Source organism: Entelurus aequoreus, linkage group LG09 (assembly GCF_033978785.1).
Source record: "Entelurus aequoreus isolate RoL-2023_Sb linkage group LG09, RoL_Eaeq_v1.1, whole genome shotgun sequence".
Taxonomy (NCBI): domain Eukaryota; kingdom Metazoa; phylum Chordata; class Actinopteri; order Syngnathiformes; family Syngnathidae; genus Entelurus; species Entelurus aequoreus.
The window spans coordinates 75,055,975-75,080,123 of record NC_084739.1 but is presented as its reverse complement, the minus strand read 5'-3'; the positions used below and the strand labels follow the sequence as shown (position 1 = coordinate 75,080,123).

Below are 24,149 nucleotides of genomic sequence, written 5' to 3'. Positions count from 1 at the left end.
CCGTTGTTCTGACAAAGTGTTGCAGTGCACACTTCCACCGCTGGAGAGCGCTGTTTGATTGACTGTTGTGATGTTTCGGTGTAAAAACATGTTTCAAACTCACTGAACTTTCACAACAATGCCCTAAGGGTGAACATCAAAACTTTATATTATATTAAAAATACAACCGTCTTCACTGTGAAAGGATCAAAAGAGCCCGCCCCCTCCAGTAAATGCGGGGATGTGATTGGTGGGCAGGGAATGACGTAAGTGCTGAGTCAGCATGACTGTTGGAATTTGAAAAGTGGGGAAAAGTCAGAGAACAAACTTCTACAGCTCCAATTGGTGAGTTTTTGTGTATCTATTATTTCCTTATGGATGACAAAATAACACTCATTGCATTGTTTTTCACGTTGATAAGGGGAATTGTGTGTTAATAACTTCAAATGCAGGAAAGTCAGAGTTACCGGTAGGTATGTCAACATTTACTGTCAATGTGTGAATGCTTTAATTATTTTTTTTACAAGGTGAAGAGGACCTGACGATGCAATCATTAGTGATTAAAAAACAGTCCAGAAACCGAACTACTTTTCAAATGTATAATTTTTAATATTAAAATAATGATATATCCAAGAAGTCAATTTCTTTTGATTCATTTGATTATTTTTGCACATACACGCCTTGTCAAATTTGATTTATTTTGTATAATTACTTTTTAAATTTAATTTAATGTATTTAAATTTAATTTACTTTATTTTACTTGTTTTCTTTTCTTTACTTTAATTAAATTAAATTTAATTCAATTAAATTTAATTTACCTTACTTTGCTTTACTTTTGTTTACTTTTTTGCTTTTCTGTAATTAAATTAAATGTAATTCAATTTAATTTAAGTTGATCTACTTTCATTTTAATTCGATTTAATTTAATCATCTTACTTTGCTTTTCTTTAATTAAATTTAGTGGTATTGAATTCAATACTCAATTTATTTTATTTGATAAAATAACATTAAATGAAATAAAATAAGATAACATGAAATAAAATAAAATAAAGTTAAATAAAATAATTAAATTAAATTAATTTAAATTAAATTGAAATAACTATATATCCAAGGAGTCAATTTATTTTGATTCATTTGTTTATTTTTGCACATACATGCCTTGTCAAATTTAATTTATTTTATATAATTAAATTATTATATTTAATTGTATTTATTTGAATCCAATTTAATTTTCTTGTCTTTACTTTAATTAAATTAAATTTTATTCAATTTAATTTAATTTAATTTACTTTACTTTGCTTTACTTTTGTTCACTTTTTTGCTTTTCTGTAATTCAATTTAATTTAATTTAATTCAATTTAATATAATTTAATTTAAGTTGATGTACTTTGATTTTAATTAATTTGATTAATTATATTATCTTACTTTGTTTTACTTTTTTGCTTTTCTTTAATTAATTTAATTTAATGGGATTGAATTTAATTTGATATACATTACTTACTTACGTTACTTTTTAAAATGTATTTAATTCAATGCTTATTTAATAAAATAAATTGAAATAAAATTAAATGAAATACAACTAAATTAAGTTAAATTAAATGTGTTCTTTTTTTAAATAAATTTAATTTAATGTGATTTAATTTAATTTGATCTACATTACTTTATTTTACATTTTAAAATGTATTTAATTCAATACTTATTTAATAAAATAAAATGAAATAAAATGAAATAAAATGAAATAAAATGAAATAAAATGAAATAAAATGAAATAAAATGAAATAAAATGAAATAAAATAAAATTACATTAAAAAAAAATCTTTCCTGTTACCTCAATGGTCACTAGAGGGCGCTGGTGACGCCTGCTGAGCTGAATAAGTAGTTCCGGTAAATAGTGCATAGGAGCATCCGAGCATAGATCAAAATATCAACATAGATTCTCACTCACTTTCATCTGAACTTTTTTCTTCTTCTGCACAATAAAACGTTCTGATCACATGCTCGTTTCAGCTAGTGTGTGTGTGCGTGTGTGTGTGTGCAGGTATGGGCGCCCAGACCTCGTCAGTAGAGGGCGTGCACGTGGTGGTGGTGGGTGGGGGCTTTGGGGGCGTGGCCGCAGCCCAACAGCTGAAGAGCAAAGGCCTGAGCTTCACTTTGATTGACATGCGGGACGCCTTCCATCACAACGTGGGCGGGTTAAGAGCGTCCGTGCAACCAGGTGCCCCTCTCCCTCCCTCCATCATCATCATCATCATCATGTGTAACAACATGCCGTAAAGTTGACCTTTGACCCCTCCAGGCTTCGCTCTGAGAACCTTCATCCCGTACGCCGAGACGTTCGGAGAGAGTTTTGTTCAAGGCCGAGTGGAGCGAGTGGACCCCCAGCGCCAAGTGGTGGTCCTGCAAGGAGGAAGGGTACCATGTGTTGCACTTATGATTGATTGACATGATGATGCTCGTAACAATGCCAAGGAGCAGACAGCGCTTGAAAACCCTCTTGTGTTTGAAAACATGGCCTTGCAGCTGAAATTTGTCAGATTTTTGAAAATTTCATTTTTAAGTTTTTGTTTGAGATTTGGATAAGATTAAAATCAACAAAGATTGACATTTACATGACAAAAGTAATCGTTTTTGAGTCATTATTTTACTTTTACTATAGTTGGTAGCAACTATTGATGTATCTGAAGTTTTTCTTTCACTAAATAAGCATTCAAAACATTTTAAAAACAATGCATTTGTGATAAAATTTAAAAACAAGTTGAATTAATTCCCATTAAATTTGCTAAATCCATAAAAATGTGTGCAAAACTGGAACATAAGTGTCCAAAATAAAGGAGCTTCACTTTTTCCACATTATGCTACAGCCTTATTCCAAAATGGAATAAATAAAATTTTTCCCCTCAAAATTCTACACACAATACTCTGTACATCATGGTTTTTGATACTTGCCGCCATCTTGGACGTATGCTAATGTCTCTTTTATTAGCATGCTAATGGTAGCAGGCTAACGGGAGTATGCTTATGTTTTATGCTATCTTTTTAGCTCATTTTGTATGTTTACACCTACAAATAGTGCATTTTAATACTTGAAGAATGCTAACTTGTCCTATGTCATCATGGTAATGTTAGCATGCTAACGTTTTATGCTAGCTTTTGAACTAATTTTGTTTGTTCAAACCTAAAAATCATGGATTTTGATACTTGGTGCCATCTTGGACGTATGCTAACGTCTCTTATATTAGCATGCTAATGGTAGCTGGCTAACGGGAGTACGCTTATGTTTTATGCTAGCTTTTAAGCTCATTTTGTATGTTTACACCTAAAAATAGTGTGTTTTAATACTTGGCGCCATCTTAGAAGAATGCTAACTTGTCCGATGTCATCATGGTAATGTTAGCATGCTAACGTTTTATGCTAGCTTTTTAACTGATTTGGTTTGTTTAAATGTAAAAATCATGGATTTTGATACTTGGCGCCCACTTGGAAGTATGGTAATGTCTCTTATATTAGCATGCTAGCGTTTTGAGAATTTTGCAAGATTTTTTTTATTGGGGAATTATGGCATTTAGCGTTACACCGCTAACACTTCTTACTGTTGGGATGTGCTGCAGGAAGTCACCTATTCGCACCTCATCCTGTGCACGGGAACTGACGGACCTTTTCCTGGGAAGTTCAACACCGTGGCGTCGTACGAGAGCGCCATTCAGGCTTACGAGGACTTGGTCAAGCAGGTTCGCTACCATGTTGCAACAAACCATTACTGTTACCTGAGCCTACCACGCGTGTGCCTAGATCCAGAACGCTGACTCGGTGCTGGTGGTGGGCGGGGGCTCGACCGGTGTGGAGATGGCGGCGGAGCTCAAGACCGAATATCCACAAAAGAAGGTGACAGGGTTTTGTAATTTTTCCTATTCAATAAAGTCCAGAGAAAGATAAGGTCTTTTAAGTATTTACCAGAAATTCCGGACTACAAGCCGCTACTTTTTTCCTACGCTTTGAACCCTGTGGCTTATAAAACGGTGCAGCTAATTTATGGAGTTTTCTTTACTGACGGCCATAATGCAAATAGTTTTCAAATATAACCAAGCAAACACACTGCCATAATTTGAAACCATAAAAAAAGAAGCAAAACTGGGAGGAAAAAAGAAACGAAACCGGGAAAAAAAAGAAATGAAGCCGTAAATAAAAGGAGCGAAACCAAAAAAAAGAAGCCAAACCGGAAAAAAAAGTAACAAACCAGGAATTTTTTAAAAATGAAACCGGAAAAAAAAGAAACAAAACCGGGAAAAAAAAGAAGTGACACCGGTAAAAAAAAAGAAACAAATCCGGTAAAAAAAAAAAAGAAACAAATCCGGAAAAAATGTAAACAAACCCATAAAAAAAGAAATGGAACAGGAAAAAAAGAAGCACAACCAAGAAAAAAAAAGAAAAAAAAACGGAAAAAAAAAAAAATGAAATGTGTGAAAAAGAAACAAAACCCTTAAAAAAAGAAGCAAAACCGTTACAAAAAGAAGCGAAACCGGAATAAAAGAAACAAAACCGGAAAAAAATAAATGAAACCGGAAAAAAATAGAAATAAAACCGGAAATAAAGAAACAAAACCGTTAAAAATAGAAGCGAAACGTAAGAAAAAAGAAGCAAAACCAGAGTGTGTGTGCTTCGGCGCCATCTTTTGGACGAGTTAGCTCACTGCAGTTGCTGCAGTGTCCTTCTATTTAGTCCTATCAACTGGAGGTAGAAGTGCCTTTCAATCTTCTAGCCGTCCATAGCGTTTCTACTCCTATAGATTCTCCATTCATCACTCCAAGTAACGTTTGTAAGTTTTACAATATAACTAATACCATTTTTACTTACTAAAGCGTCCCATGTGTGATGTGTGTAGGAGTGTTTTCATGCATATTTGTATGTGCTGCTGTAATGTAATCAAGCTAGTGTTGTTAGCATTAGCTAATATGCTAACAAGTTTATGAGTGTCTGTGTTAGTATTATTAACTTACAATGGCATTCTTTTCGTATTCTTTTAGTTTCACAAATTTCTGAGTAAATTCACCAAAATGTCACCGTGAAGTTATTGAGTCTGTTTAGCTGAGTGGAGCGCTAGCTTGCGCAGCTAGTGGGTCCAAGACGATGACTTCTGTTTTGTTTGATCAGCCGTTTTACTGCCGTGTTACAGACACAGTTTGGAAACAATTAATGTATGTAAATAAACATTCTGTGTAAATAACTCATTTCACAACATATATATCTGCGGCTTATAGTCCAGTGCAGCTAATACATGGAAAAAAAATGTTTCCCCTAAAATTTAGTGGGTGCGGCTCTATAGTCCGGAAAATTTGTATTTGACATCTCAAATAACATCACTTTACAAAGGAGAAAGAAGGAAGAAATCTGTGGTCCTGCCGTCTTCTTCTACGGTGTTTTACCTGCCAGTACAAGTCTAGTAAAACTGCTGCTGGGTAAACTTGTTGTAAGCCCCACCCACAAGCACCCGCGGCCATGTCAAATCACTGCTATTAATTTGAAACCATAAAAAAAGAAGCAGAACCGGGAGGAAAAAAGAAACAAATCCGGGAAAAAAAGAAACGAAGCCGTAAATAAAAGGAGCGAAATCGAAAAAAAAGAAGCCAAACCGGGAAAAAAAGAAACAAAACTGGAAAAAAAGAAAGAAGCGAAACCGGTAAAAAAAAAATAAACAAACCCTAAAAAAATTTAAACGAACCCATAGAAAAAAATAACAGACCCGGAAAAAAAAGAAGCACACCCAGGAAAAAAGAAACAAACCGGAAAAAATAAATAAATGAAACCTGTGAAAAATAAACAAAACCCTTTAAGAAAGAAGCTAAACCGTTAAAAAAAGAAGTGAAAGCGGAAAAAAGAAACAAAACCAGAAAAAAATGAATGAAACCGGAAAAAAATATAAATTAAACTGGAAAAAAATAAACAAAACTGTTACAAAAAGAAGTGAAACCTAAAAAAAAAAGAAGCAAAACCGGGAAAAAAAAGAACCGAAAAGCGGGGAAAAAAAGCGAAACCGAGAACACTTTTTAAACAGACCCGCAAAAGAAGGAACGAAACTCTTAAAAAAAAAACTGAAACCGGATTTTTTTAAAAATGAAACCGGAAAAAAAGGAACGATACCGGAAAAATTGAAACGAACCCGGAAAAAATTGAAACGTACCCAGAAAAAAAGAAATTAAACCGGAAAAAAAGGGATGAAAACCGAAAAAAAATAAAAATGAAACCTGAAAAAAAAGAAACGAAACCATTAAAAAAAGAAGCGAAAGCGAAAAAAAAAGAAGCGAAGCGAAACCGAGAAAAAAAAGAAACAAAACCGGAAAAAAGAGAGGCGAATGTGAAATTTAAAAATTTTTTAAAAAACCTGTGGAACACACAAAAACAATAAAAGTGTAGACAAATATGAATATTGTCATCGAAAATGTTATTGTATTTTTTTAATGTGTGTATTTATTTGTTTCCAAAACCTGTTTGGGTGCCAAATACAACTTTTTCTACAATGTCAATTTATTTTTTTTCCAATAAAAAAGTCTTACCGACAGTGTTTTGGCCCCATAGAAAGCCAGAGAGAGAGTGAGAGAGACAACAAGAAATCTTGTATGTGATTGTCATACTCGCGGAAACAGGAAGGTTTTGATGAAACATGGCGGCCTCAGTCGTAAAAGAAACCCATTTTAAAAGCAACCCTTGAGAAAAGATGATCTTACAACATCACAACAGCTTTTGTGTCATGCTCTAAGAAGGTGTGGGGTTAGTGACGTCTCCACTGGACTTCAGGAATACACCAGGGCCATAAAATGTCTCCTCTTTGACAAAAAACAGGGTTTTTGGGGGGGGAAATTATTTTTTCCAAAAACTTCAAACTGACTAATTCATCAAACAAAATAGTTGACTTTGTCAAAACACATAGAAGATAAATAAAAATGGTTGTTTTCATCAGGTGGTTCTGGTCCATGCTCGAAGCGTCTTGGCCGACGTGGAGCTCCTGAACAGCGTGCGGCGCCAGGCCAAGGACGTGCTGTTGGAAAAAGGGGTGGAGCTACAGCTGGGTCAGAAAGTGTCCGACCTCTCTGGTCTGACCTGCAATGTGACCCGTAAAAACATGGAGGTCACCTTGGCAAACGGAACCACGCTGACCACCGACCTCATCATCAACTGCAGCGGACTGAGGGTCAACTCGGCCGCCTACCAGTCCAGCTTCTGTAAGTCCCCCGCCGCAGCACAGACGTGACCTTTGACACGGGTCGCCACGAAAAGCCTTTTCTCGTCCCCAGCTGGAAGTTTGGCCCAAAACGGCACCCTGAGGGTCAACGAGCACCTGCAGGTGGAAGCTTTCTCCCACGTTTATGCCGTGGGCGACTGTGCCGATGTGAGAGAGCCCAAGACGGCGTACGTGGCCGGGCTGCACGCCGCCGTCGCCGTGGGCAACATCGTCAACAGTCTGAGCGGGAACTCTCTGACCTCGCACCGCGCAGGTACACGCCTCGTCTTCCCCTGGCGTTACCCGCTCTTACCCGCCCGCTGTGTTGCTAGGCAACGTCACCATGCTGCTGGCCATGGGCCGCGACGACGGCGTGGGTCAGTTCAACGGCTTCCGGTTGCCTCGCTTCCTGGTCGCCGTGGCGAAGAGTCGGGACCTGCTGGTGTGGAAGAGCTGGAAGGACATGCGGCAGCAGCAACCCTGACACGTATGATCGTGGCCGAATCGCACAAAACAACTCCCGTCACTCATGTTTGAAACATTTATGCATAAATCATCTTGTTCGTCACACAAAATAATACATAATATAAAGGTTTCATGTTACCATGGCAACACCTCGGGTAAACATCAGTGCTTTGTGAGAAGAGATATAAATGATCAGTCAAGATTCTAACACAGCTGTAATATTTGGCTGCACCTGATTGGCTGCTGGCAACATGAGGGGCGGGGCCAATGATTTCACTTTGGGTTCTACCAAAGGAAGACTTGATGTTCTATTTTGTTCCGGTGCGTGTCAGTCATGGCACTAAAGCAGGGGTGTCCAAATATTTATATATATATATATGTGTATGTATGTATGTATGTATGTATATGTACATATATATAATGTATATGTACAGTGTATATGTATATATATATATACATATATGTATACATATATGTTTATATATGTGTGTATATACAGTATATATGTGTGTGTATATATTGTATAGATGTGTGTGTATATATATATACATATATGTTTATTTACATATGTATATACAGTACATATACCAAATATGTATACATACTGTATGTATATATGTATGTATACATATATGTATATACATATATGTATATATGTGTATATGTATATGTATGTATGTATATATGTATGTACATATATACATATATATATACAGTGGTGCACATAATAATATATTATATATATCCTATACATATATATGTGTACATTTTATATTAATATAATGGATATTTAATTAACACAACTGAATATTAAGAGTATGTGAATGTTCGACTTCTACCTTGTTTACTTCCGTGACGACCTCCTTAAAGTTTTGTAATCAATCAGAAATCAAGCAGCTAAAATGCGCCAAACATGGATAAGTGTGGAGAGTTTTTTGGATTTTTCCCATCATGCTTTTGTAATGGATTTAAATGGGTGTAATTTAGAACTATTTTATGGTGCATGGACGTTTTTTTTATAATCTCCACAAAGTTCAGTGAGCATGTTGAGCTATGAGTGACCATGTGTGTTGACAATATGGACCATGATTAGGGAAGGTTGTTTGCATTGGGCCATACAAGTAAATACTGCACAGTCAGTCTTCTACTCTGACTGTAATTATAAGTCATGGACCTGAAATATTCTCATTGTCCACTAGATGTCGACATAATAAGATCACCAAAATTGTCAGACCAAAAGATTTCTTCATATTGCGGGCTAAATTGCAGATGTAGGCGAGCCACACTAGTTTGGACACCCTGCATTTAAGTCTGGTTTGTGCTAATCCAGACGCTTAAGTGAATGTAAAAGACAGGAAATGACCATTTATGACTAATCTTCAACAGGAAGTGGCGCAAACTTGTGCCCTAAGCTCCTCCTACTCGGCTTTGGCACTCTTGCTGGGCTGCAGGTACGCGTTGTAGAAGAAGTTGAGGAAGAGGACCAGGTAGCTGAGGTACATGAGTGCCCCCCAGGTGATGTTGACCATGCTGGAGGGGCAGTCGCCGTGTTGCGTCCAGCGGTACGCCAGCCCGGTCACCGCCAGGCCCACCACCATCTGCAGCAACTGGGCGATCGTGACGACCATGGCCAGAGCGCGGGGCACGCGCAGTCCGGCAGCGCGCGCGGTGTAGTAGCTGTACATGAGCGCGTGCACCGTGTAGTTGACGGTCATGAACCAGCCGCCGCCCGCCACCATGTCTTTGTAGGAGTGCCAGGAGTAGAGCAGCACCGTGATGTGGTGGTACCAGTGCAGGAAGAGGAGGCGCTGCTTCCTCAGCACGATGAAGACTGTGTCGCCTGACAACACACACACACATCACACACACACATCACACACACACACGTGGCTGATGACGGACATGCAAACAGGAAATGGGACTCACCCAGCTCTGGCACTTTGCTCACCATGAAGGCGTAGGCCCAGAACTTGCTGACAGGTCCATCATAAATGATCTGGTCACACACGGACCGCCAGATACCACCGTTGTTGATGAGGTGAAGCATGAAGAACCCCGTACGAACGGCGCCCATGATGCTGCACACACAAACGCACACACAGTTGGAGCGTCTTAACCTGAACCACTGAATTATTGACAGAAAATTCCTTTATTTGATATTGGTCGTTCTGAACAGATGTAATATATATATATATTTTAATTTCCATACATGATTTTCGATTTGTATCATATTTGACACAGCCGGTCTCAAATTATAATGTTTTTTTTTTTTTTATAACAAACCAAAACATTAAGCGATACAAAGAAATATCTGTTAAAGGGGTGTACAAACTTTTTGTCCAGGGGGCCGAAAGCCAACTGCATGTAAAGTAAATATATATAGAGTATTCATATATATGTATACATATTATTAGAGACGTCCGATAATATCGGCCTGCCGATATTATCGGACGATAAATGCTTTAAAATGTAATATCGGAAATTTTTGGTATGGTTTTTTTTATTATCGGTATGGTTTTTTTTTGTTTGTTTTTTTGTATTAAATCAACAAAAAAAACACAATATACACTTACAATTAGTGCACCAACCCAAAAAAACTCCCTCCCCCATTTACACTCATTCACACAAAAGGGTTGTTTCTTTCTGTTATTAATATTCTGGTTCCTACATTATATATCAATATATATCAATACAGTCTGCAAGGGATACAGTCCGTAAGCACACATGGTTGTGCGTATTGCTGGTCCACTAATAGTACTAACCTTTAACAGTTAATTTTACTCATTTTCATTAATTACTAGTTTCTATGTAACTGTTTTTATATTGTTTTACTTTCTTTTTTATTCAAGAAAATGTTCTTAATTTATTTATCTTATTTTATTTTATTTTATTTTTTAAAAAGGACCTTATCTTCACCATACCTGGTTGTCCAAATTAGGCATAATAATGTGTTAATTCCACGACTGTATATATCGGTATCGGTTGATATTGGTATCGGTTGATATCGGTATCGGTAATTAAGAGTTGGACAATATCGGAATATCGGATATCGGCAAAAGGCCATTATCGGACATCCCTACATATTATTATATTAATATAATGGGTATATAATTGATATAATTGGATATTAAGAGTGTCTGAAAGTTCGACTCCTACCTTGTTGACTTCCGTGACGACCTCCTTAAAGTTTTGTAATCAATCAGAAATATCCAGCAGCTAAAATGCACCAAACATGGATAAGTGTGGAGAGTGTTTTGCATTTCCTCCCATCATGCTTTGTAATGGATTCAAATGGGTGTAATTCTGAATATTTTATGGTGTGTGGATATCTTTTATATTACCCACAAAGTTCAGTGAGCAGGTTGTGTTATGAGTGACCATGTGTGTTGACATTTTGTTTTAGTTTATTTGCATCATGACTAGGGTAGGTTGTTTGAGTTGGGTCATATAAGTAAACGCTGTGCTATATTCGACAATTTTGTGCAATGACAATGAGGGCTAATTCTATAGTCACTTCAAATCCCAATTTATGGTCATTGTCTTGATTTACTCACATTGTCCTCAAGATGGTGGCAAATTTACAGCAAATGGATTGTCAGATATATAATATTAATTTGGAAACACCCCTGCGGGCCAGATTCCTTACTAAACTCATGACTAAACTCATGACGTCTCGCGGGCTAAACTGAATACAGGGGCGGGTCGTTGTCGTAGAGACCGCACCATGCGGCCATTCTCTCCACTGATGTCACTGTTACCACGGAGACCAAAGTTGCTAAAAACAGATGTGAATGCTGACCTGAAGATAGCAAGGGCGAGCGACCACACGGCCATTGGCGTCCTTAGGTTCATTTTAGGGCGGGGCTTCATGTAGTGCTGACCTCCAAACACCAGGGCGATGTACAAAGCGCAGATCACAAATGACATACCCCTGCAGGAGACCACACACAGACACGTAACTTAGCACCGTGACAAAAGGTGACTGACACATCAGTATGAACAGTTAATCCATTGATGAAATGTAAAATTACGTAATTGGATAAGGCTGTGTTTAGTACAAAGAGAAGACTTATGAACTCTACCTAAATTCCTGAGATAGGGTCACTCTGAAGTCACCCTCGCAAAGAGACTTCATTGAATTCAGAGACTCAGGGCGTAAATACGAGTAATTGATCCTTTTAAAGACAGTAGTGGTGTTAAAAAAGCATCTAAAACCGTGGCAGTCGGTAAGTTTGAAACCTGGGAAAAGTATTACGAACAAAACTGTGGATCTGTAGATATATTTTTAAAAAGTGTTGATTAAAAAGTGAACATTTATCACAAAGTTGTTGAAAGAGGTAAAAGTGTTGTCGATGTATAAATCTTTAATGTTGTTGATCCCCAGACTTGACCACCTTAAAAAGGCACTATCGACAAGAGAAGGAGGGAAAGCATGATTAGCAGTGATGGGTGCAAGACTAGAAATAGTCTGTTAGCCAAAATATTCTGAATGAGGTTTTTACGATTGGACTTTTCGTAAAAGCGGAAGTAGAAGAGTGGGTGGAAGAGTGAACCAGAGCCCTAAGAGATACTGGTTTTGTTCAGTTAGCCTCTACAACCAGCCATAGCGGAGGGGGATCAAATGCTTCATACGGAAGTCGATATTTAAGAATTCTAATGTTGGTGGCCCAGTAGTAAAAGTGCTAATCCTCTCGACGATTTGTGTCTCTGTAAATATTTTTTACGTAACCTGTAAGCCTTTTTTATTTTAAATTAAGTCAAAAATCAGACTATCTAATTTACAAAAGAAGGGCTCAGAGAAAAAGTTGTATACACTGGAACAAAATCGTGGAAGTACATTTATTTAAACAGAGTTGGCAAGGGCTACTGTAGATAAATTAAGTAAGGACCAGGGATCAAAATCTCCCTGGATTCTGGACGGCAGTGGAACAAAGTTGACTTTATAAATCTCTGCAAGCGTATGTGTGACCTGGACGCCCAAGTATGTGAAACTCTGCGAGGCCATTTTAAAGATAAAATTGTGCAGAGAATATTTTTTAGCAGCAGAACTTATACGAAATGTTTCACTTTTACCCACACATGATAAAAGTTTGGCGAGTACTTAAGGCAGCCGAGACGGAGAATTCCGAGACATACAGAAGGAGGTCATCTGAATAGAGAGAGACTTTCACCTGCACATTGTGTTTACATATAATAAGCGGGTTGACGCGACGCGTTATTGACAGAGGCTAAATGGCAAAAGCAAAAACCAATGGGCTCAGGGGGCAACCCTGCCAGGTGGAACAGTAAAGGTGAAAATATTCGGATTGAATATTATTTGAATATAGGAGCTTAATCCATGAAATAAAAATGTTACCAAAGCCGAATCTCTCCAAGACATAAAATAGATAATTTCACTCCACTCGGTCAAAAGCCTTCTCAGCATCCATAGAGATCACTGCCTCATTAAGAGCAGGCACATCATACCATATATTGAGAAGACGTTGAAGATTAGAAAAGTAGTGCCTATTCCGAATGAACACAGTGTTTGATTTGCATTAATAATAGAAGGGAGAACAGTATCCAGACGTAAAGTCATCAGTTTGGATGATAGTTTAAAGTCCACATTTAACAGGCTGATAGAACGATACAAAGTGCATGACAAAGTTGTCCTTGTCTTTTATCAAGAGGAGATAAACTGAAGCTTGGTTGAGCGTTTGCGGGAGGCGGCCAGATTCAAACGATCTATAGTCCAATAGAGGGGCTATCTTGTATCAACATTTTTTGAAAAATTTGTTAGGATAACTATCTGGTCCCAGGGTTTTTCCCCTTTGTAGTGATAACACTGCAACATTTAATTCCACAGCAGTAATTGGTCTCTCTAACTCTACTGCAACGGACTGATCAACCGAGGGGATGTCCAGATTGGCAAAAAATGATCAAGCTCAGGAGTATCGATATCATCCGTAACTATACCCAAATGGGATTGAATCTGTGGAAAATAATGGGATTCGGATATCTGGCGTAGTTGATGGGCGAATAGTTTGCTAGCTTTATCGTCATGTTCATAACACTGAGATCTTGAACGGAGCATTTGTTCACTAACACGGTCTGTCGCCAGGATATCAAGTTCTGCCTGCAGAGAGAGCCTTTCCTTATAAGTGTCTAGGTTTTGAGAGGTACAGTACAAGTTATCTAACAGAGATATGCATTCTGTCAAACTAGTGAATTTATTCTTCCCGAGTTTTCTCTCATTATTTTTAGAGGATGTTATCTACCCCCTAATGTACGCCTTCAGCGCCTCCCAGAGTACATAGGCCAATACCTCACGCTTCTGGTATTTGTACCTCCAAAATAGAGGCAGCCAGCTAGCATGCTAGCATGCCTCCTGGATCAAATCCGGGGGTAACTCCCATTTTAATGTTTTTGTCCACAAAGTCCGCCGCCCTTGTTGGATCATCGATTCTGTGGGTCTGGCCGTTGGATAAAGTCGGCCGCAATGTCACCGGGAAGAGATGACCAAACCTCGCAGCAAAGGCAGCTCTGAACCATGGCCGGGGTGAAGTCGGGAAACATTGATATCCTCTTGCCCATACGGGATAGCCGAGAAGCCTCTCCCGCCCTTCGTAGGATCTGGTTCCGGACTTCAAATAAATTCACTCGAGGAGGTTCGCCATCTTGAGGCCTCGCACGCAGGATCCGGTGAGCTCGGTTCAACATGGGCTTGCTGTCAAACTTCAGCACCTCCTGTAAGAACCGAACGGGGAATGCAGTCAGACGGGTGCCATCACAACCTCCGGAAGGCTCACCACTCGAAAGTTGTTCCACCTCCAGATCATCGCATTTTTTAGAGAGGAGATCCACGGTGGGAGCTATCTTGTTGAGAATAGCGCAGAGTTCGGTCAACTCGTTAGCATTAGCATTAGCAGCGACCTCCAGGCTAGAGATGGCCCCGCTATGGGATGAGAAAATGCTCTTGAATGACTCCATAACGGCCGCCATCTCTCCTCTGACAACGGATTTTAAGATTGTCGTGGAGGTCGGCTCACTTTTCGTCCATCTTCTGACTTGTGCTCCTTAAAAGGGCCGAGGTGACGACCGACTCCGCCGTGATATCTGGATCCGGAGACGCACGAGGCTCGGAGAGGCCTGGCTGGCGGGAGTTCTCTCAGCCGGACATCGCGGAGTTCACAGGCACCATCCACAAAGAAGAAGCTGCATGAGACAGGTTAGTAAAAACTAAAGTCGTGTTAGCAAAAAGTGCCAACAAAACATAAACAAGGTCACATGACCACGGAGCCCCCGCTGAGCACGCCCTGCACCGTCCATGCTCAACGGGAAGTCCCATGTAGACATTTTGTATGTTTAAAAGCTCCAGTTTCAAATACTTGGCATTTTCTGTCAATCATTTAGTGGTTCAGGCTTTTAAAGATTACCACAAAACCACATTGGTTCAGGTGTGTGTGTGTGGATCGTGTGTCTGTGTGTGTCTGTGTGTGTCTGTGTGTGTGTGTGTGTGTTTCCACACAGCCGTTACATCAGCGCCTCCAGTGTGACATACAAAATACTTGACGAACTCGGAAGCATTTTTTCTTTGCAACGCTCATCAGCCTCCGTTTACGCTGCCCTGATAGGTCTGTTTGGCTAGCGGTGGGCGTCGCCTCTCTTGGAAAGAACAAATGTGGAGTCACACACATTCCTAGATGGTGTGATAATAACACCATACTTGAACTTTTCTTGTACTTTTTGTGTGTGCTTCTGCTTCACACGTCTCGACAGATGAGAAGAAGCGCAATCTAGTCAGACCAGTCACCATCGCTCCCAGAACCTGTGCCTCATCGTCAAGGTGACCAGGAGGTCGTTGACCTTTGTGAAGCAAGCCCCCCTTGTCATGGCGAATATTACAATAACACTGCCTTTCCTTTGTGCAATATAATGTGTTAGTTTGCTTTATAAATAATTCTAAAATACATTCTCTGACCGGTGATGCTATAGCTGTGTTTGTGCTATTATGGTTTTAACCTTTTATTAGGGCCCGATGCAGAGGGCCCTATTGAAATTGCTGTGTTTTTTCTTCTATACCTTTAGACGCCTTTTTGACGCCCTCAACAAGCATGTAAAGTCCCCGTATTTTGCGGGCCCGTCAGGTAGAGCGAAAAGTTTGATATTTTTGGGGTCCCGAAAATGAAATTTTAAACATGGCTCTCAAGCTCCACCTTTAAAATGAGAAAAAAATTAGCCCCTCCTACCAGTTTCACGTATCGACAGGAAAATCGCAGGAGGCGTCTGTCATGACGGGACGCATATAAAAGTCTCAGAAACCCATACCTGAAAACGAACAGGAAGTCGGCCATCTTGGATTTTGTCTTCCATTTTTCGGTGAAAAAAGGGTCGTACTTTGACGAACTATTCCTATGGACTTCGGCCAAATGAGTCGCGTTTAAAATTACAGGTACTACACATATAGGCGAGGATAGATTTGAACACATTTTTCCCACGTCATAAGAAGTCGGCGTGGCACCCAACTTTGCTCCCATGGTTTTTGGCCATTTTTCGGTGAAAAAAAAAGGGTCATACCGTATTTTTTGGAGTATAAGTCGCTCCGGAGTATAAGTCGCACCGGCCGAAAATGCATAATAAAGAAGGAAAAAAAAACATATATATATATAAGTCGCATTTTTTGGGGAAATTTATTTGATAAAACCCAACACCAAGAATAGACATTTGAAAGGCAATTTAAAATGAATAAATAATAGTGAACAACGGGCTGAATAAGTGTACGTTATATGAGGCATAAATAACCAACTGAAAACGTGCCTGGTATGTTAACGTAACATATTATGGAAAGAGTCATTCAAATAACTATAACATATAGAACATGCTATACGTTTACCAAACAATCTGTCACTCCTAATCGCTAAATCCCATGAAATCTTATACGTCTAGTCTCTTACGTGAATGAGCTTAATATTATTATTTGATATTTTACGGTAATGTGTTAATAATTTCACACATAAGTCGCTCCTGAGTATAAGTCGCACCCCCGGCCAAACTATGAAAAAAAACTGTGACTTATAGTCCGAAAAATACGGTACTTTAACGAACTTTTTGATTGATTGATTGATTGAAACTTTTATTATTAGCTTGCACAGTACAGTACATATTCCGTACAATTGACCACTAAATGGTAACACCCGAATAAGTTTTTCAACTTGTTTAAGTCGGGGTCCACGTAAAACAATTCATGGTACAAATATATACTATCAGCATAATACAGTCATCACACAAGTTAATCATCAGAGTATATACATTTAATTATTTACATTATTTACAATCCAGGGGGTGGGATGTGTAGGGGGGGGGGGGGGGGGGGGGGGGGTGTCGGACGGGGGGGTTAGGTTTGGTTGATATCAGCACTTCTGTCATCAACAATTGCATCATCAGAGAAATGGACATTGAAACAGTGTAGGTCTGACTTGGTAGGATATGTACAGCGAGCAGTGAACATAGTGAGTTCAGAAAGCATAAGAACAAGTATATACATTTGATTATTTACATTGGATTATTTATAATCCGGGAGGTGGGATGTGGAGGGGGAGGGTGTTAGTCAAGGGTTGAAACTCCTCCTAGGAACTTTGACCGAATGAGTTGCGGTTAAAATTGTAGATACTACACATATAGGTGATGATAAATTGCGAACACATTTTTCCCACGCTATAAGATGTGGGCGTGGCATGGCGCCAAACTTGGCTACGATGGTTTTTGGCCATTTTCCGGTGAAAAAAAGGGGTCGTACTTTAACAAACTCCTCCCAGGGACTTTGACCAAATGAGTTGCAGTTAAAACTACAGCTACTAGACAAAGCAAATTTTTTTCTACGCCATAAGAAGTGGGCGTGGCACCCAACTTTGCTTCCATGGTTTTTGGCCATTTTACGGTGAAAAAAAGGGGTCATACTTTAACAAACTCCTCCCATGGACTTTGGCCGTGGTTAAAATTACAAGTACTACATATATGAGTCATGGTTAAAATTACCGATATTACACAAATAGGTGATAATAAATTGCGAGCAAATTTTTCCTACGCCATAAGATGTGGGCGTGGCATGGCGCCAAACTTGGCTCCGATTGTTTTTGGCCATTTTTTGGTGAAAAAAAAGGTTTGTACTTTAACGAACTCCTCCTGGGAACTTTGGCCAAATGAGCCACGTTTAAAATTACAGATACTACACATATAGGCTATGATCATTTTCCACCCAATTTTCCTACGCCATAAGATGTGGGCGTGGCAGGGCGCCAAACTTTGCTCCATGGTTTTTGGCCATTTTTCGGTGAAAAAAAAAGGTTGTACTTTAACAAACTCCTCCTAGGGACATTGACCAAATGGCTCGTGGTTAAAATTACAGGTACTACACATATAGGCGATGATAAATTGGGAACACATTTTTCCTACGCCATAAGATGTGGGCGTGGCATGGCACCAAACTTGGCTCCAATTGTTTTTGGCCATTTTTCGGTGAAAAAAGCGGTCATACTTTAACAAACTCCTCCTAGGAACTTTGACCGAATGAGTTGCGGTTAAAATTGTAGATACTACACATATAGGTGATGATAAATTGCGAACAAATTTTTCCCACGCCATAAGATGTGGGCGTGACATGGCGCCAATCTTGGCTCCGATGGTTTTTGGTCATTTTTTGGTGAAAAAAAGGGGTCATACTTTAACAAACTCTTCCCAGGGACTTTGACCAAATGAGTTGCAGTTAAAACTACAGCTACTACACATATAGGCGATGAAAAATTGCAAGCACATTTTTTCTACGCAATAAGATGTGGGCGTGGCAGGGCGCCAAACTTTGCTCCCATGGTTTTTGGCCATTTTTCGGTGAAAAAAAAAGGTTGTACGTTAACAAACTCCTCCTAGGGACATTGACCAAATGGCTCGTGGTTAAAATTACAGGTACTACACATATAGGCGATGATAAATTGGGAACACATTTTTCCTACGCCATAAGATGTGGGCGTGGCATGGCACCAAACTTGGCTCCAATTGTTTTTGGCCATTTTTCGGTGAAAAAAGCGGTCATACTTTAACAAACTCCTCCTAGGAACTTTGACCGAATGAGTTGCGGTTAAAATTGTAGATACTACACATATAGGTGATGATAAATTGCGAACAAATTTTTCCCACGCCATAAGATGTGGGCGTGACATGGCGCCAAACTTGGCTCCGATGGTTTTTGGTCATTTTTTGGTGAAAAAAAGGGGTCATACTTTAACAAACTCTTCCCAGGGACTTTGACCAAATGAGTTGCAGTTAAAACTACAGCTACTACACATATAGGCGATGAAAAATTGCAAGCACATTTTTTCTACGCAATAAGATGTGGGCGTGGCAGGGCGCCAAACTTTGCTCCCACGGTTTTTGGCCATTTTTCGGTGAAAAAAAAAGGTCGTACTTTAACAAACTCCTCTTTGGGACATTGACCAAATGGCTCGTGGTTAAAATTACAGGTACTACACGTATAGGCGATGATAAACTGGGAACACATTTTTCCTACGCCATAAGATGTGGGCGTGGCATGGCACCAAACTTCCAATTGTTTTTGGCCATTTTTCGGTGAAAAAAAGCGGTCATACTTTAACAAACTCCTCCCAGGAACTTTGACCGAATGAGTTGCAGTCAAAATTGTAGATACTACACATATAGGTGATGATAAATAGCAAAAAAAAAATTCCCACGCCATAAGATGTGGGCGTGGCATGGCGCCAAACTTGGCTGTGATGGTTTTTGGCCATTTTTCGGTGAAAAAAAGGGGTCGTACTTTAACAAACTCCTCCCAGGGACTTTGACCAAATGAGTTGCAGTTAAAACTACAGATACTACACATATAGGCAATGAAAAATTGCAAGCACATTTTTTTACGCAATAACATGTGGGCGTGGCATGGCGCCAAACTTGGCTCTGATGGTTTTTGGCCATTTTTCGGTGAAAAAAAGGGGTCGTACTTTAACAAACTCCTCCCAGGGACTTTGACCAAATGAGTTGCAGTTAAAACTACAGATACTACACATATAGGCAATGAAAAATTGCAAGCAATTTTTTTTTACGCAATAAGATGTGGGCGTGGCAGGGCGCCAAACTTTGCTCCCATGGTTTTTGACCATTTTTTGGTGAAAAAAAGGTGTCGTACTTCAACAAACTCCTTTAATGGTGTATTACTGTTTCTTGAAAAATGGTACCACCTTTTTTTTATGGTAAAAAGCTGGCAGAATTTTACCATACAAGCAGAGTCTTTTTCAGTTAACAGTAATATCATACTTGCCAACCCTCCCGTTTTTAGCGGGAGAATCCCGATATTCAGCGCCTCTCCCGACAACCTCCCGGTATTCAGCCGGAGCTGGAGGCCACGCCCCCCCAAAAAAAAGTCTGCCGCAGCTGCGATTGGACCTGACCAGCCTCCGGGTACAAGTACTGGAGTACCAATTGCTTGCCAGGGAAGATCTTCCCCAGGAAGCAAGGATTGACCGGTTTTAGTTTAGTCTTTATTTGAAGGGACAATGTACAGAAACATTAAGCTCAAAGACAGATATGTTCTGTACCAGATTATAGCTAAATAGCTAATTTCCATCTGCAGTCCCTGGCTACCTAAATTAAAGGGATACAAAAATCATGCAATAAAATTATGACAATAAAATCATACACAAGTATTAAGAAAAAAGTCATAAAATGCCCTTTCATGGACACATACTTAATATACAATACAACCACACCTCATTTACATCATCACACAAAGACAATACATGCTTTTGTTCACATCTGTCATCATTTGTAAAAACAACCATGATTTTAACAGACACACCTCACAATTTACAATAAAAAATGCTCTCATGGATAAATATAATACACATTAGGTTGATGTGTCAAACATAATGCCCATCTTAGTGACCGTGTGAGCAGCTTTGATTGCTCCAAAGCCACTTTTTAACTTCAATTGTGAATGAAGAGTAATCTGTTAGACTTTTCAAGTTTGTTGTGAGGTCGTTCCATTCCTTTATGGTTTTATATGAAAAGGCTGATTGTGCAAAAGAGGTTTTACATCTGGGTACGCTACACTGCCCCCTGGTGGAGGCTCGTGTGTTTCTAGTTGTCACAGCAGATGTAAACTGGACAAAGTTTTGGGCCATGCTAGGGAGAGATGGAAGATTCCACACTCTCGTGCATTTGATGAAAGCACTTTTGTGGGTGCCACACAGCAATGCATCATCAGAGAGGGTGTTCAGCATGGTTAGAAAAATAGTGACAGAGAATAGAAAGAGGATGGCCAATTCAACCCTTAACAAAGCATTGTACTTTCAAGTACAACAATGAGTAGATGAGTGTTGTGTGTGTGTGTGTATATGTGTAAATAAATGAACACTAAAATTCAAGTATTTCTTTTATTTATATATATAATAAAATAAATAAATATACATATATATATATATATATATATATATATATATATATATATATATATATATATATATATATATATATATATATATATATATATATAGCTAGAATTAACTGAAAGTCAAGTATATATATATATATATATATATATATATATATATATATATATATATATATATATATATATATATATATATATATATATGTGAAATACTTGAGTTGGTGAATTCTAGCTGTAAATATACTCTCCTCTTAACCACGCCCCCCGCCCCAACCACGCCCCCCACCCCCGACCAAGCCCCCCCCCTTATTTGCCAGAATTAGAAAAAATAGTGGTACTGTTTTTTCCTTATGTTGTAAAAACAAATACAAAACCCAAAACCAGTGAAGTTGGCATGTCGTGTAAATCGTAAATAAAAATAGAATACAATGATTTCCAAATCCTTTTCAACTTATATTCAATTGAATAAACTGCAAAGACAAGATATTTAACGTTCGAACTGGAAAACTTTATTTTTTGCAAATATTAGCTCATTTGGAATTTGATGACTGCAACATGTTTCAAAAAAGCTGGCACAAGTAGCAAAGTAAACTGAGAAAGTTGAGGAATGCTCATCAAACACTTATTTGGAACATCCCACAGGTGAACAGGCTAATTGGGAACAGGTGGGTGCCATGATTGGGTATAAAAGCAGCTTCCATGAAATGCTCAGTCATTCACAAACGAGGATGGGGCGAGGGTCACCACTTTGTGAACAAATGCGTGAGCAAATTGTTTAAAAACAACATTTCTCAACGAGCTATTGCAAGGAATTTAGGGATTTCAAGATATACGTCCGTAATATCATCAAAAGGTTTATAGAATCTGGAGAAATCGCTGCACGTAAGCAGCAAGGCTGAAAACCAACATTGAATGCCCGTGACCTTCGATCCTTCAGGCGGTACTGCATCAAAAAGCCACATCAGTGTGTAAAGGATATCCCCACATAACTTCAGGAACACTTCAGAAAACCAATGTCAGTAATTACAGTTTGTCGCTACATCTGTAAGTGCAAGTTAAAACTCTACTATGCAAAGCCAAAGCCGTTTATCAACAACACCCAGAAACGCCGCCGGCTTCGCTGGGCCTGAGCTCATCTAAGATGGACTGATACAAAGTGTAACATTGTTCTGTGGTCTGACGAGTCCACGTTTCAAATTGTTTTTGGAAACTGTGGACGTCGTGTCCTCCAGAACAAAGAGGAAAAGAACCATCCGGATTGTTATAGGCGCAAAGTTCAAAAGCCAGCATCTGTGATGATATGGGGGTGTATTAGTGCCCAAGGCATGGGTAACTTACACATATGTGAAGGCACCGTTAATGCTGAAAGGTACATACAGGTCTTTTTCATGGACGCCCCTGCTTATTTCAGCAAGACAATGCCACGCCACGTGTTACAACAGCGTGGCTTCATAGTAAAAGAGTGCGGGTACTAGACTGGCCTGCCTGTAGTCCAGACCTGTCTCCCATTGAAAATGTGTGGCGCATTATGAAGCCTAAAATACCATAACGGAGCAAGAATGGGAAAGAATTCCACCTGAAAAGCTTCAAAAATTGGTCTCTTCAGTTCCCAAATGTTTACTGAGTGTTGTTAAAAGGAAAGGCCATGTAACACAGTGGTAAAAATGCCCCTGTGACAACTTTTGTGTGTGTTGCTGCCATTAAATTCTAAGTTAATGATTATTTGCAACAAAAAAATAAAGTTTCTCAGTTGGAACATTAAATATCTTATCTTTGCAGTCTATTTAATTGAATATAAGTTGAAAAGGATTTGCAGTCATGTGTATTCTGTTTTTATTTACGATTTACACAACGTGCCAACTTCACTGGTTTTGGGTTTGGTAATATTTTACAGTATTTCACAGTTCTGGCAACCGAGCTGCCAGTTTTTACCGTAAAATCTACCGGCGTTGTTATTACAGCGTGTCAGTCAATATTTCAAGTGGAAAACTTCTCACCAGTAGTCCTTCATCCAGCGGATGACCTCAGTTGGGTCAAAGCGTCTCTCAAACTCAAACTCTGTCAGCATTATCGCGTGGTTGCCGGCTGCCATCTTGCCTGCCGTTAGTCAGGCGCTGTCTGAGCTCACCTGCTGATCGGCGGCCAGGTGTAGACGCCATGCAGGAGGCGTTGCCACAAGGACACGCCTGGAACCAGGTCGACTGGTTGAGAGTGTGTCTGCATGTGTGTGTGCGTGTGTGTGTGCCGAGGGGCGTACAATGTTTCAATCTAGTTTCCACACGTGTTAGGAGTCATGAAAAATGTGCGTTTTATCACATCAGTACAAAGGTTTCAGGGTCATTTTGGTTAACCCTTTAAAGCCAGAACCACTCAATCAATCATTGACAGAACATCCCAATTATTTCAAACTGGAGCTTGTATTGGTCCTTCTGAGGAAATCCCTTCTTCTTTTTTACAAAAAATGAATTCCCATACATGACTTTCAATCTGTGTCATATTTGACACAAAATGTTATTTTTACGTCATTTTTATAACAATAGAATAGAAAGTACTTTATTGATCCCTGGGGGAAAATCAGCACCACAGTTCGCTCACAATAGACAATAAATACTATACAGCATTATTCACATGTGAATAATATAAATATATTATACATATATTCTACATTTAAGTGCAGTCAAGAAGGAACATATGCCTTATACAGTCTGATGGCTGTCGGTATGTCGGTAAACCATAACATATTGCAATACACAGAAATATCTATCATTTCTCATCATTTTCAAAGCATCTTCAGTGTTGTCATTATTTGCCGTTTACAAAAAAACTTACAAAAAAATCAACATCATTATGTATTTTTTTTAATGTGATTTATTTTTGTCTCTCTTAAAAATCAGAAATCTATTATTTCATTTAACAATATAATACAGCAAATTGTATATGTATATTTTACCTCTAAATATACCATATTGTGTAATGTAAACATTATACGTGTTTATTTTAAACATGTAAAGACTCCATGGTATTTATAATGCATGAAATGCAATAAAATACCAATTG

At 38.8% G+C, this 24,149-nt stretch overlaps 2 protein-coding genes across 7 annotated transcripts; one reads left to right on the top strand and one right to left on the bottom strand.

Annotated features, from left to right (window-relative positions):
• The first annotated feature begins 214 nt into the window (after window positions 1-214).
• Window positions 215-15,529, top strand: aifm2 (apoptosis inducing factor mitochondria associated 2). 5 transcript variants are annotated; one of them, XR_009827341.1, is made up of 10 exons: window positions 215-324; window positions 2,018-2,194; window positions 2,276-2,391; window positions 3,588-3,707; window positions 3,769-3,861; window positions 6,932-7,193; window positions 7,266-7,466; window positions 7,525-7,679; window positions 14,721-14,864; window positions 15,416-15,529. XR_009827341.1 is itself a non-coding variant. In XM_062059388.1 (9 exons), the coding sequence occupies exons 2-8, from the start codon at window positions 2,020-2,022 to the stop codon at window positions 7,674-7,676; spliced, it is 1,119 nt and encodes a 372-aa protein (XP_061915372.1). In that variant the 5' UTR covers window positions 215-324; window positions 2,018-2,019; the 3' UTR covers window positions 7,677-7,679; window positions 15,416-15,440. The 5 variants fall into 5 exon arrangements, 4 of the variants coding, with proteins under 4 accessions (XP_061915372.1, XP_061915370.1, XP_061915371.1 ...); XM_062059388.1 differs by lacking the exon at window positions 14,721-14,864 and having other exon boundaries at window positions 15,416-15,440; XM_062059386.1 differs by lacking the exon at window positions 15,416-15,529 and having other exon boundaries at window positions 14,721-15,001.
• LOC133657734 (elongation of very long chain fatty acids protein 6-like) lies at window positions 6,446-23,314 on the bottom strand. 2 transcript variants are annotated; one of them, XM_062059390.1, is made up of 5 exons: window positions 23,090-23,201; window positions 14,686-14,851; window positions 11,457-11,588; window positions 9,584-9,735; window positions 6,446-9,497 (listed from the first exon to the last, which is right to left on the bottom strand). In XM_062059390.1, exons 2-5 carry the CDS (start codon window positions 14,694-14,696, stop codon window positions 9,076-9,078), a joined length of 717 nt encoding a protein of 238 aa, XP_061915374.1. In that variant the 5' UTR covers window positions 14,697-14,851; window positions 23,090-23,201; the 3' UTR covers window positions 6,446-9,075. The 2 variants fall into 2 exon arrangements, with proteins under 2 accessions (XP_061915374.1, XP_061915373.1); XM_062059389.1 differs by lacking the exon at window positions 14,686-14,851 and having other exon boundaries at window positions 23,090-23,314.
• Between the last annotated feature and the right edge of the window lie 835 nt (window positions 23,315-24,149).

Coding starts and splice junctions, on each gene's coding strand:
- aifm2 (XM_062059388.1), top strand. CDS start 2,020: ATGGGCGCCCAGACCTCGTCAGTAGAGGGCGTGCACGTGGTGGTGGTG. Junction 2,195..2,275: donor AAGAGCGTCCGTGCAACCAG/GTGCCCCTCTCC, acceptor TGACCCCTCCAG/GCTTCGCTCTGAGAACCTTC. Junction 3,708..3,768: donor ACGAGGACTTGGTCAAGCAG/GTTCGCTACCAT, acceptor GCGTGTGCCTAG/ATCCAGAACGCTGACTCGGT.
- LOC133657734 (XM_062059389.1), bottom strand. CDS start 23,184: ATGGCAGCCGGCAACCACGCGATAATGCTGACAGAGTTTGAGTTTGAG. Junction 11,589..23,089: donor CGCTGGATGAAGGACTACTG/GTGAGAAGTTTT, acceptor GGTCTCCTGCAG/GGGTATGTCATTTGTGATCT. Junction 9,498..9,583: donor GAGCAAAGTGCCAGAGCTGG/GTGAGTCCCATT, acceptor GTGTGTTGTCAG/GCGACACAGTCTTCATCGTG.